Source organism: Macrobrachium rosenbergii, chromosome 42 (assembly GCF_040412425.1).
Source record: "Macrobrachium rosenbergii isolate ZJJX-2024 chromosome 42, ASM4041242v1, whole genome shotgun sequence".
NCBI lineage: Eukaryota > Metazoa > Arthropoda > Malacostraca > Decapoda > Palaemonidae > Macrobrachium > Macrobrachium rosenbergii.
Window position 1 is genome coordinate 8,565,783 of NC_089782.1, and position 14,336 is coordinate 8,580,118.

Below are 14,336 nucleotides of genomic sequence, written 5' to 3' on the forward strand. Positions count from 1 at the left end.
AGGAAAGGGCAGATGTCACTAGGAAAGCCAACCTCGGTCTTCCTGCTCCTACCCGGCCGCCCCTGCTGCCGCCGCCCTTGATGATGCCGCCACCCTTGATGATGCTGCCGCCCTCCCTCACATTCCAATGTCCCGTCGGGTAATCAACCCTGTGTGTCAGCTGCAGGCAGGAGATCACACACTGGAGCTCCTAGAAGGGCGTAAATAGAAACAGTGCCGGGTGTGCCATATGAATGGCAGAAGAAGAGACACCCGGTACGTCTGTCGCACCTGCAAGGTAGCACTTTGCAGGATCGGGGAGTGTGACCACAAGTACCACACTGCGGTCATATATTGGAGTGTGCCTACTCGAGCGACACCGGAGGGCACAGCGGGCTGCCGGAGGGCACAGCGGGCCACTGAAGGGCGGCCCATCCGCAGTAAGGGTGCACGTCTCCCTCCTCCGCCTGTGCCTCGTCATGTCGAGAGGAAAAAAATGCAAGACTCTTCAATGGAGGAGGGAGAAAACAAGAACAGAACGAAGAGTCAGGATTACGAGTGAGTATTCTGCATTGACTTTATTTTTAGTTTTATATTTATTACAAGTTTTTATATATCTGTATTTATTGGTGTTTTGTATATTATTTCGTTTTATGCAAAAATTATATTTTTATGATAAAATAAAGTTTTGTACATACTTACCCGGCAGATATATACTTAGCTATAGTCTCCGACGTTCCCGACAGAAATTCAAATTTCGCGGCACACGCGACAGGTAGGTCAGGTGATCTACCATTCCCGCCGCTGGGTGGCGGGAATAGGAACCATTCCCGTTTTCTAATCAGATTTTCTCTTCCACCTGTCTCCTGAGGGGAGGCTGGGAGGGCCATTAATCGTATATATCTGCCGGGTAAGTATGTACAAAACTTTATTTTATCATAAAAATATCATTTTTGTACATGCAACTTACCCGTCAGATATATACTTAGCTGATTGGCACCCTTGGAGGAGGGCAAGAGACAGCTAATAACTAAAAAACGGGAAACAACATATGTTGTAGGATATACAAAAAACCATGGTTCTTACCTGATTGGGCAGAAGACTTCATGGATACTGTCTATGAGTCTGCTTGCCTCAAGAGCTTCAGCGAGGATGTGACCTATGACTGACAGCCCTTCTGGATCGTGTCAATGGGGGATGACCCACTTACATGACAGAGCCTGTTATGGATCGTGTCAATGGGGCTGACCCACTTACATGACAGAGCCTTTACCTGAATCATATCAATGGGGCTATCCTCTTACATGACAGAGCTAGGTATTAATAAAAAACTACAAGGAGCTAAACAACCAATCCCGACCACCTGACCAAGCCTAACCTTGTTAGTGATACGAGATGAAAGGGAGGCTTTACCCAACACTCTCTTCCAACCGACCATAAAAACACATCACATCGCACATTAAAAACAACTAACAAAGACTATAAAGATTAGATTCAGCTCCTTGACCCAGCACCGAACAGAACGTAGGCTCGAAAGAAGCACTTCTCATAAGTAACACACACATCAGCCCTTTGTTGGCCGAGTTGGTTGAGCTTCAGATTCCACAATAAGCTGTAGGTCCCGTTGCTAAGTAACCAATTGGTTCTTAGCCACGTAAAATAAGTCTAATCCTTCGGGCCAGCCCTAGGAGAGCTGTTAATCAGCTCAGTGGTCTGGTAAAACTAAGCTATACTTACTTTTAACACGCACATCTCTCAAATAATGAGAAGCGAACACTGAATTACATCTCCAGTAAGTAGAGTCCACAATAGACTGGAGAGACCAAGACTTGTGAAAAGCCAGAGAAGTAGCTATGGCTCTCACCTCATGTGCATTAACTCTCAGGAGCTTCAAGTGCTCGTCCTTGCAAGAAAGATGCGCCTCCTTGATGACGTCTCTGATAAAGAATGCTTGGGCGTTCTTAGAAATAGTTCTTGTAGGGTCCTTTACTGAGCACCAAAGACTTTCAGTATTACCTCCGAGCTGTTTCTTTCTATCTAGATAGAATTTAAGGCTTCTCACTGGACAGAGAGTGCTCTCCAACTCTTGTCCTGTTAAAGTAGAAAGTCCTTTGACCTCAAAACTCCTAGGCCATGGCTTGGAAGGGTTCTCATTCTTCGCTGGGAAGAGGGGCTTAAAGGAGCAAATCGCAGAGTCCTTTTTAAATCCGACTGTACCTTCCAAAGCCTGTAATTCGCTTAATCTCTTCACCGTAGCAAGAGCAAAAAGGAACAAAGACTTCCTAGTCAGATCCCTGAACGAAGCAGATCGAGGGGGCTCAAACTTTCGGACATCAGGAATTTCAAACCACGCCCAAATTCCAGCTGGGAGGTCTAGGGGACTTGTTTTAGACGTTTGAACGACCTGATAAGGTCGTGAAGGTCCTATTCTCCGAGATGTTAAGATCTCTATGTCTAAAAACCGAAGAAAGCATACTTCTGTCCCTTAATGGTGGAAACCGCCAGATTACACTGTTCCCTTAAGTAAATAAGGAAATCCGCTGATGTCCGTTACAAAGGTACTGGAAGAGGACACTTTCTGAGCCCTGCACCATCTTCTAAAACCTCCCACTTCGACTGGTAGAGGCGCAAGGTAGAAGATCTCCTGGCTCTGGCGATAGCCTTTGCAGCCTTTTTGCGTACCTCTGTGAACCAGTCTTGAGATGGCCAAAAGGGGCGATCAGGGTCAATTTGGTGCCTGTCGAGGCAGCGAATTTTTCTTACTACTTCCCCCAGGATCTTGAAGGGGGAAAAGCATACCCGTCAGACCGGAGCCCAAGAAGGGGAGCGAACTTTTTACGTCCTGATCAATGTAGGGGAGCGAAGGGTATTACTTCCCAATCTAATATCTCCGAACGTACAGGGGAATGCCTTCAGTATCTAAATAAAGGGCTACTGGAAAAGAAGCATTACCACTCGGTTACGCCCTCTAAATATGCCCTTGGCCGTCAAACCCAAAACACAGATGCAAGGAAACAACAGCTTAAGCAAGGCTGTCACAAATCATGGTCTTGTATATTAATAAATATCAAACACATGTAATATATACACAAAAAGATGCAGAAAGATCCCAACGTGATAATAAAGAGCTTAACGACAGTGAGGGGAAAGAGATTCGAAAACTTGTCTGCAATGCATGATGCCGAAAGCAAACTGGAATGTTTACATCCGGGCAGGCTGGTACTTCCGCCTACCTGACAGTAGTTACTGCCTAACCACCTTGTTCAAGAGTTTAACGGCTGTGTCCAGCTTCACTGTAAGTAAATCCTAATGTAAAGGACAGATGGTTTGTATATTGTGTTGGAACAAATGAACGTTAGGGACATACAGTGCCTGAAGGCTAATGAAGAAGAGGTTGTTCCAACTTTATTAGCTTCACTAAATATAGGCCAAAGGCCCCCCCTGAATCTGAGAGTGGACTCAGAAAATAAGTCCAATCATGAGAAAGTACCCTATGCTCTTGGACAGCAGGAGAGAAATTTCCTTGCTAGCACACTAAAGGTTAATGAATGGAGCACTGTGCTTCCAATCCTGCTCAGGTAATACCCAAAATATCCCACAGAATAGAGGGCTTCTTACTCCTTCCCATAACCAAAGACGCGTGGAAAGTTTACGCCAGACGATAGGGAGCTGGGCCCCAGCGCTGGGTGTATTGAGCTGGCACCAGGCTGTAGGTGGAGCCAGCTGAGCTGACCGCCAGATAACTAATCAGTTGGGAGCTGGCAGCCGCTCCTAGGAGCTCAGGGTAGGACTGGCACCCCAGCCGTAGCTGGAGCCAGGCAAGATGGGAGCCAAACAAGGGAAACAAAATTTGGGCTGATGGGTGCTCCTGGGAGCCCCGAGCACTGTCCCCTGCTGTCAAGAACGTCTTCTTTTCCGTAAGTTCTTGAGAGAGAGAGAGAGAGAGAGAGAGAGAGAGAGAGAGAGAGAGAGAGAGAGACGGATCCAGGTCATGGAAGAGTCCTTAAGAAAAATTCCCAGGGCAAATGAGCAAAGCAAACCGTGTACCGAGTCAGACGTAGCTCAATACCACCTTCGGATCTCTCATAGGTATTTGTGGCACCTATGAACAAAAAACCCCTCATTGATAAACAACCTGACAGCCCAAGGTCAGCCCACGTAAGAGCCTACCTCCGTTGATGGTGTCTCTTGAAGTGGGGTAGAGGAGGACCAAAAGGTGGAAGGATTCTGGGAGAGTTCACCAAACAATCACAGCAATCTGGGAACCATAAATTACCAAACAGAACGGGGCTATGAAGAATGTCGTAACATTCTGTAAATCTGAAGAAGTCTAGCCCTTCCTTGACCTTTCAAATGGTGGAAGAGCTTAGAAGTCTTGGTTGGAATCATCTTACAGAACGGTGATGTTACCCATGCTATAAAGTTCCTTAGGTTGACAGGCAGACAAAGTCGGCTTGTCCCATAGATAACACATAACCCGACAGAATAGGAGGACAAAGGCCCCTCGGACGCAAGGGAGTTCCTGACAGTTCAGTTCATTCGCCAGAAATCCCAGTTGGACTAGAAAAACTCTATTAATCGTTCACTGCTAATGTAAGCCATAAGGTCTGTGGTCTTTTGTAAAGGAATACCGCAATCTAGGAAGAGTGACAACAAGGACTGAAGCCTTACACTAAAGGTTTTCACTTCTCTGGCAAATGTGTGAAAGTTCTGATCTCCTAGGGAATTGTCCCAGAAAATCCCCGGTTCTCTGAGAGGGCTCTCTCAACAAGAACAAGGAGTAACAAGCAGTCATGAAGAGGGACTTCCTCCGAAAGACTAAAATCAGACAGATACCATCATAGGTGCCATTGAAAAATCCATTCTTGAGGAAAAACAGTGGAGATCGGCTATGATCTTGTGGGACAGGTTGAAGATCAAGGCCAGAAAAGAAAAGAGGAAAGTTGGCGAAGACTCGAGAGAAGGCTTGTGCCATAGATGTCAAAGCCTAAACTCCTGAACCAGCAGACTCTGTCTCACAAGACAGGTTTGAGAAATCTTAAGTCTGTATGTGGTCGTGAAAACGAAGTATTCTTACATATCCAAGAAAACTCCATACAAACACCCCGGAGAATGGACTACAGGACTGCACATCTCATATAGACTGAAAACACATGCGGAACTGTACTTGGCTAGAAAAAATTTCCGACACTTATCGGAACTTGACAATGACTTCCGTCTTGGTCAAAGATAATGCTCTAGGAGAAAAATTGTAAAAAGAAACTAGGCGTCCATCAGTGGGAACCTTGTACGGCTTGAAGCACTGAGCGCTGTGGGACAAGTGTCAGGCGCTTGGGATTCGGCGCCAGAACGCTGGTGCCAAGAGCTCTGAAGGTGCTTAGGCATTTGGGAAAGGGCACTGCTATAGAGAGGGTACAAAGCGCTTCCTTCTGCCTGGAGCTCACGAAAAGTCTTCCCCAAAAGAACGCTCAGGAGTGAAGAAATCATCATCCGAAGGGAAAAGCTGATCGATGCTTCTCCCAGTAGAAAAAAGGAGCACCAAAGCTCCCTTCTTGCAATCAATATGGAGTTGAAATCTCAAAAACTAACTTAACTGTCCTTATCAACACAGGACAGGATTAAGAGACCAGCCAAAGCAAAGCCTCTTGGCAACATTTAAGAGTCCTTCTTTTTAGCACCTGCTCCTGTTGTCAGTCAAGAAAGACCTTTCCTTCAAATCTTGACAAGAACTCAGCCGGGAGGCTAATTCTGTTAAGCATCAGAGGGAGTGAAGGACAAAAAGCAATTGTTTGCTTCCTTAAGATCCCAAGCTAGCCTCCCAACTCTGCTGAGGCGATAGCTTTCTTCGACAAGTTCATTAATTCGTACACAAAGACCCTGTCTGCAAAGGGCAGAGCTTTAAGACCCAAACAGACATCACACAAGAGATCAACTTGGGTCAACTGTAATTCTTGGATACTCAAGGAGGGGGGTCCGAAACTGAAGAGAGGACACCTGATGAACAGAGACTAGCGTCAGCCACTTGAAGACCATAGCTAGGTGTTCCATGGAAATTGCGCTCAAAAAAGAACAAGAGTATGTTCTCAGAAGAAAAAAAAGGGGCGCCCAGTTAAAAAGAGATTGACGTTAGGCACCAGTAGGCTGGCACCAAACGCACGAGAGCTGGTGCTGGGAGCTCTATATGAAAACGAGCTCTGGCACGATAGGGTGCTACTGGGCACTAGTGAGTGCAAGTGGGGGCCGCTGGGCACAATTGGGCGCCATTGGGCGCAAAGGGGGGCTATTAGGTGCTCAGGTGCTATAAGAAGTTCAGGCACTATTAGGCGCTTGGGTGCTAAGGAACCGACTAAAATAACACTGACACTGATGTTCTGCTTGGTGCCAACACTGGTGTACCGCTTTTACAGCTGAGATTCACTATCGAAATCTCCATCAGCGCTCGTCTACATTGGAGGCTCGACTGAGGGGCGACTACCCGGGAGCAAACACCTTCGGACTCCCATGCCAGGAGCTGGGTTTAGGAGAACCGATAGGGCCAGGCAGCCACCTCCTCCACTACACATCCAATAAAATGCCTTTCCAGTGGCTGTCTGTCAGTACCTGGGACCAGCAACAGGCTCGACTGAGGAGGCGACTACCCGCAGTTGACCCCACCGACCTCCCTTTGGCACGGGAAGGAAGCAAGAGAGCCAGGCGCGGGAGCAAGTTGAGAATAAAACAAGGACCTGTAGAAGGAGAGAAGATGGATGCGGGGAGAGAGCTGGCGCCAGGCTAGCAGAACGCCTACCGGTCTTGGCTGTCAAGAACGGCTACTCTCCACAAAAATTAAGCACAATTTCTCTCTACTACACACTGCCTTACACTTCCAGCTCTCTACAGAGAAAAGTGAAAGATGATCAATTAATCCTTACCAACAATAGTCTGAGGATACAGAGAACCATTATACAAATATATCTCGATTCCTATCCAATGTTATTTGAGACTTACCGATATGCATTCATTACTAAAAATATCGGTACAGTGGCGAATACAGTATTAACGTTATACACTACTTGAAAAAGTAAAGTTAACCTCTATCGCCCAAAGTACGAACCACCCTCATACTGGCAAGTATCAAATCTTATCAAACATTATTCAAGACTTTCAGAAATGTATTCTCAACCAAAAAATGTCGGCCCAGTAGCGAAAATATCACTTACAGTAATACGCAACTCGGGAAAGGAAAGTTAACCTTTACCAACAACAGCTGAAGTACCTACTACATTATCATTCCACAGACATATCTCAAACATTATTGGAACCTGAAGGCACGTACTATCATTGGACATGGTGGTAGCGAACACAATATTATGTTAATATGTTACTTGGGAAAGAAAAGTTAACCTTTACCAACAAAAGCTGAAGTACAGGCAGTCCCTGGTTACCGGAGGGGGTTCCGACAGCGTGACGATAACCGGAAATCAGTGATAATAGCGCCGATCCCTGGTTATCGGCCCTGATATCCGGTTATCCCCGCATCACCAATAACCGGGGACTGCCTGTACCTAGATTATCATAGTACAGACATATCCCAAACATTATTGGAACTTGAAGATACGTATTTATCATCGGAAATATTCGCTCGGTAGCGAACGCAAGATTATGTTCTGTTATGCTATTCGGAAAAGGAAATTAACCTTAACTGACCATAGTTAAAGTACATAGAGTATCATCATACAGACAAGTCTCAAAACTAACAAACATTAATTGAGACTTGCAGAAAAGTATCATAATTGTAAATACTGGTCCCGTCGTGAACGCAATGTTTACGTTTATTACGTCAATTGGAAAGCAAACGCAATATTATACATGAATCGGTAAATTATATACTACCAGCAGTTAAACAGTCTAATTGTGAATTTGCTACTGAAAGAAATATGATAACTAGGATCCAATCTTATCAGCACAACATTAAAATACTATCCTGTAAGCTGTAAGCCAAAGCTACCCAAAATCGGTGATAATATTCACTGAAATCCAGTCTCCAAAAGCAAATTTAAGAGCACAGCTGCCATCAACACTCTGTGTTACCAGAATGTCAGCAGGAAACACAATGAGCTCGTTTGCTAGTAGTTCCTGAGATTCCCGTTAGTGGGAGGAACCAGTCACCTACACTAAACTTTGAAGCATTACCCACAAATTTTTATATTTTTTAAGCTGCCATGCAAGGGAAACTAAAGCATTTTAATTACTTTGGTAAGTTCCACATGTAAAACTACTGTACAGATTAAAATGAGATGAAACTACAGGGTATACTGTACTTACTTAATTTGCAAGGCTTTCAATTTACTGGTAAGGTCACCTCCCTCATTGTGTGAGTGTTCAGACACACACGGAACAGCACTCATCTTTATTAACTCTCGTAAAAAACTGAAATAACAATTTCAACATCAAAACAGGTTGTGGAGTTAGTATCAGCAGCAATAAAACTAATGATAATTAATAATACTTCATTCTGAGATGCCATGCCACCAATAATGGCACTAATTGTCCTCATGCTATGATGTAGTTCAAACTACAGTAACCTCTCGATTATCCAGGTTAATAGAGCTAAGGCCCTGTTAGATAAATTCAAAACAGCCACTCCATGCCCTTACTCCCCCTACTTTGTTGATACTGCATAACCATAAACACTCAAGATACTTGTAAACACCAATCACACTTTAAACTGAAAACAATGCAAAATGAAACTACAGTATCTACATAATTTTCCCATATTTGTAACAAGTGTGCAGTATAAATAAACTCTGCAAATAAAAAAAAAGCAAAGCATTTTTTTCCCTTCATTAATAACACACAATATGGTAGGTAGGCAGCCTGCCTGTTTTACCCACAGCCCACCACAGTTTCATCACCACTAATGTGTTTTTATATAGCAACTTTCTTATCAGCTCTTACAATATTGTATTATATTTCATTTGTTTAACTTAAAATTTAATACATTTGTCTTTTTTATTCATTTTTGTGTTCTCCTACCCTGTATTACACCAAGTGTTGCATCTAAAAAATAAATACTCTACTAAATTAAGTATTTATAATTTTGATAGTTTAAACACAGAAAACCCTGTAAAAATGCATATACCTGAGTATTTTAATAGTTTTATCACAAAAAGTGCATTTATTCATGAAAATTATGTGAAATACGTAATTAGTGAATATTTCTCAGTGAAAAATACATGAATGGATGAATTTTCCTTGAATAACTAGATATGTTCCACAGAGAAACCAGAATGCATGAGTCCATGAATCATGAGAACGCAAAATCTGGGGAGTTTACTGTACTGTACTTACCAAATAATTACATAGCTAACGTTTCTACTAGCGCAGCAGGTAAGCTAAATTTTATTTCTGGGCTCGACCTGTGTCACCCAGTGAAATAGTCCATTAGCACTGATTTCTAGGTATAAATATTGCTAAATATACCATGAAAAAGCTAACCATAATGCCAGGTTACGACCCTGGATCGAACTTACTAGATGGTGTCGGTATACTGCAGATTGAGTGGTTGCACTACCACAGATCTTAGATCCTATGATTTCTCCAATCTCAAAACCCCGAAAAAGGGAGGAGCCGTTCCAAAACCTCATCCCCGGTACCTAGCCAACCACCACCCCAGCCGCCATCTTCATTCCAGTTTGTACGCCTTCCAAGATACACCGTGTTTTCCTTGGTGTTGTTTTGGTTTCTGCTTTTCATCATGTCATCCCATCAGGAGTTTCCACCATCTAAGTTGAGTACCATTTCCTTTTGGTTTTTGTACAGGCATTATTTTTGACATTGCGTGTATTGTTTACCAAGGTGTTAAATGGTTCCGCATGACCGGGCGTGGGCTGTGTCTGCCTCTGCCATGCCGACCCTCAGTCTTCAGTTTTATTAGCAAGGTGTTTCTGCTGGTTTTATCCAGGCTCCATTCCGTTTGGAGCCTTGTGGAGAATTACCATTTCGCTGGTAGGAGGTTAGGGAGCCGTGTCATGGCTGATCTGGAGAAACTGGGATGAGTACACCCTCCTTTTTCTGATCATAGTTTTCTCCCTTTTCTCTGGTTTCCTTCCTCCACCAGCAAATTGGTGCCTTCTCGATAATTGGTATTATTATTTTTCTTGATCATAACTGATGTGTACAAGGATGGATGACATATCTATTCTTGGATTAGTTTTATTATGCGATTAGGCGTCAGAGGTGGCCATTTGGGTATCCCGCTTCCATGCGGATGTTGTTTGGACCTCACGAGTGCTGAGTCATTATGTGTTATAGTATATATTTTAAACTTCTCATCGAATGGTTTAACTTTTATGTTAGTATTCTTGACGTCAAGGCCAGTTTTATTCGATTAGGTATATTCTGGCCTAGCCTACTCGGCCGAACCGTAAGTCGGTTTTGAGGTTAGGCTAGACAGGATAAGCAGCTACGATGCTCAGACTACTAGCTCACCTGGCCAGGCCGTTTTGAGGTTTTGGAGGGAGATGTTAGCAGGTTTGTGAGAGTTCCTCAGCCTCTCTTGGCCCACCTGACCAGGCGTTAGGTTTGGAGGTGAGTTAGACTAATAGGGAGTGCTCTTCCCCCATAGCCCACCTGACCAGGCCGTTGGGTTTGGAGGTGAGTTAGAATGAAGAAGAATTCTCCTCTATTCATAGTCTACCACGGCGGAGCTGTCGGTTTGGAGGGTGTGGCGCTAGGTTATGCGAGGTTCTTTCCCCCCCCCCCTCACCTGTAGCGCTCATTCTGGCCTTCCTGACCAAGCCAAAAGTTTTGGTTTTGGAAGGTAGGCTGGGATCGAAGGTTCCACAGGTTATTTCTTGTATATAACCTAGTCCTTCTTTACCTGATCAGTTAGTTTTGGCGAGTGACCTGAAGTGTTTACAACAGAGGAAACCGATCGCTGCGTTAGCACCCGTGGGGAGAGTTTCGTCGGCTTCAGAGGGTGCTACCCACCCACGACTGGTAAGCGATTCGCCGGCTTCCGCCACTACTTGCCCCCTTATCGGCGGTGTTTCGTTTGCCGCTCACAGTTATAGCTGGGCGTGAACACTGTCCAGGATAATCATGAGTTACGCTATGTTTAGTCTCCGCCAGGTTAGTCAGATCTTTTACGTTGTTATCGTCGTGTTTACCACTCGGGTGATGCGATTTTTGATTTTATTTGGTTTCCACTATGTAGTTTCCGCCTCGGCGACTGAGAATGGGCATATGTGAACACTCCTTTCCGCCCATTTCATGCGTTCCATAATATGTGACATAACGAATTTCAGTGGCAAATCACGGCCAGTACCATAGCGAAAGAATATCTTGAAGTACTTATTTTAACATAATTAATAGTTAGCCATTCTGTAGCATAACCTATGTTTATTGGTGTACTGCAGTTCAATTCCGGCAGGTTTGCCTGATGACGCATGTTTCATCACGCATAAATCTCTGTGTTAGGTAACCTATTACGCTGGACTACTCGGCGGGCGCACCATGGCGTTACTCATGTGCCGCCATTCCACTTACAGATGATGCGTTGTCCGGGAGCCAGGGTGCGGCGATTCTTCTCCAACAGCCCTGTGGACATGAGGTGTGCGATCGCGCCAGCTGCTCAGGTCCGCGTTGGGGGACCTGATAGTTTAACCAACGGACGGCTGTGAAGTCTGCTACGCTCTATGCAGGTGGCTGGTGGATGAGTCGGTGGATTTTAAGAGACCAGCTAACCTTTGATCTCTTTTTGACTTTAATGACTTATATAGACATATCACGGAGAATTGGAGAATATTCTCAGTAAGTCCTGCCCTTTCTTACAGTCTGACCAAATCATAGAGCGCTCGCCCGCTGTCGACCTAGTATGAAGATCTGGGTTGGCCCGGTTTAGGAGGAAACGTTGTCTGGCAATCCTTATGTCCTATTCCGGAGGAGATTTGTAATCTCCTCTGCCGGAGCCGGATCTCGCTGCAATGCGTGGTGCGCTTAATCATCGAAGAGATCCGGCAGCGCAGCCCTCCCGAAAGACAACCTGTGCGGAGGAGTGAGCGGAGGAAGAAGGTAGTGGCCATCAACATCCACCTCGAGCGATGGCGTGAATTTGGACCATCAGGTAGAAGAGTAAGGTGGTAAGTGAGGCAGGGAAGAGGTCTTGGTAGTTCCCTTTTAGTTCTCCTTCTTCTTCTTCTTCTTCTTCTTCTTCTTCTTTTCAGAGGGTTTACCAAACCAGCTATCCTTGAGGACAGATCTAGGTCTGTTATCCCAAGAGTGAAATCTGAAGGACTTACCAAGTCCTCTAGACCTCAAAGGTCTAATCCGACAGTTCCCTCAGGGTCGTCACTGGCTCTTAAATCAGTGGCATCCTCAAGTAAGGCTACTCCCCCGTCCAAAGGGTCGAGATCCAGGGTGTCCTAGGCTAAACCCCCACAGCCTGCTGACCCTGAGGCCTTAGCGGGTGCTCTGTTGCAGAGAAGTTAGACTACACCAGGGTTGAAGCAGGATACAAGACCTTTCTTCTCCAGCTTGCTTCCAAGCTTGGAGACCTCTGGTCAGTCAGTGCTGTCATTGGCAAAAGGATGGAGGCAGGAAGCTTGCTCTCCCGGTTTATCAATCCCGAACATTTCTTTACTCCCATGTTCGGATGCCTCCCAGACTGCCCCCTTTGATAAGGAACCATTAGCGGCTGGCTCTGCCTTGCTGCATAATGATACCTGACCATCGAGGTTTGGGCACTCGGCGTCTGGAAGAACTGGAGTTCTTTCCACCCAACCTAGTACCTCCCTACCCAGGCTATACCAGGCTAACAGAGGAAGCCTGGATTAGATCTGACAAGGTCCCGAAGGAAACAGTTATCTTTCCCAGGGACCAAGCCCAATCCGCCCTGATGCACGCTCTCACTTTAAAGGGAGTTTTACGATGTTCTCGGTAGGTGACTCCATCCCTACCCCCTGCACGACTAAGATACTTAGAATTGATTATTCAGGCGAATAAATGGCAAACCGCTGCCTCAACTCCGGGAGACAGATCCCACCTCCCTTCCTTTCCCGATTCGGAATATTGGTCGGGAGCTCCGGCTACGTTCACAGTGGGTAAACTCGACCCCGAGTGTGCCTCCACCTTGTTCAGTGAACAGCTTCCAAGTTCGGAGGCCCCCTTCTGAAGAAGCGAGAGTTTGAGGCTAAGTGCGGTTGAGTCGCTCCCTGCATTCCATCACCATCGCAGAGGCAGCAAGCGTTAACTTACCTGAACCTCTGTTCCAGGTCCTAGCGAAATCATTGTGGCGTCATTCCAATCGGACCTTTATGACTTTGTGGTGTGAGACAAACTGCCAGAAGCATCTTCGCGAAGCGCCACTATCAGACTGAGCTTAATAGACTCATGAAGGGTTCTGTCTGGGGACCTAACATCTTCCTAGGATAGGTCCAGCCAGCCAATATTTCTGGCGGAGGCAACCAGGTAAATCAAAGTCTTTGCTCCGCTGAAGTCTCCCTTTTAAAGGAGTCACTTGAGACCTCCCGGACCCTCAACCCAGAGGAAGGAAGGTTCAGGAGATATAGAAACCCAGGCTCAAACTGTGCTTCCAAGCTGTACCGGTCTCTCCAGATCGGACGGCCTTCTACATCAAGCTCAGCCTCAACGCCCAGTTACCGTGCTGATGCAGCGGCTCAACCAGCCCTGCTCCGCCAGCCTTCGTGGCGTCTCCAGCCTTCAGCGCTTAGTTTGAAAGCAAGAGTTTCAAGACTACAACGGGCATGTGAGGGGTAGAGCCAGAGCCGCCTACAGAGGTAGGACTGCAACCAGACCTCTCTCCGTGGAAGAGAGGCTACAGGGAGGCAGAGGAAATGGGCCTCTTCAATCAATGGGTCTCCTCAGCGGGTAGGCAGGAGGTTGCATATCTCTTCGGGACCATTGGACCTTCAGTCCGACGGGCCCACAGCATAGTTTCAAAGGTCTGGGATGGAGCTGGAGCAGAGGGCCTCCTCTGCCAGTCAGGTCCATCAACCTCAATCAAAGACTTACTGGACTTTGTAAAAGACCTTCTTCAAAAGGCAATAAAGAAAGTGAGACACTTGAAATTTCAAGGCCGTCTGTTCAGTGTCCCAAAGAAAGACTCATTCCAGCAAAGAGTAATTCTAGACTTGTCTCGTCTCAACTTATACATTCAATGCGACAAGTTTCGCATGCTTACAATCTCGCAGGTGCGGACCCTACTTCCTGGGGTGTGCCCACATTCTAATTCTTTCAGAGCGCATATTATCCGCGTCCGATTAGAAACTTCTCTCCTTACCTGGGTTCAGACTGAAACAAGCACACTCGTTCAGAGTCATGCCATTGAATCAACATAAGCGCCAGAATTTTTCTAA

General features: G+C 45.7%; 1 protein-coding gene across 5 annotated transcripts in view; it reads right to left on the minus strand.

Annotated features, from left to right (window-relative positions):
- The window catches only part of LOC136827933 (uncharacterized), a 231,455-nt gene that overhangs the window by 179,757 nt on the left and 37,362 nt on the right, over positions 1-14,336 (minus strand). For 4 of the 5 annotated variants that reach the window (XM_067085396.1, XM_067085395.1, XM_067085399.1 and 1 more), the window contains exon 2: positions 8,284-8,388. The exons of the other annotated variant lie outside the window; for it this stretch is intronic. In XM_067085396.1, the coding sequence (XP_066941497.1) occupies positions 8,284-8,366 (83 nt within the window). In that variant the 5' untranslated portion in view covers positions 8,367-8,388. The remainder of the gene's footprint in view (positions 1-8,283; positions 8,389-14,336) is intronic. 5 annotated transcript variants of the gene reach the window in all.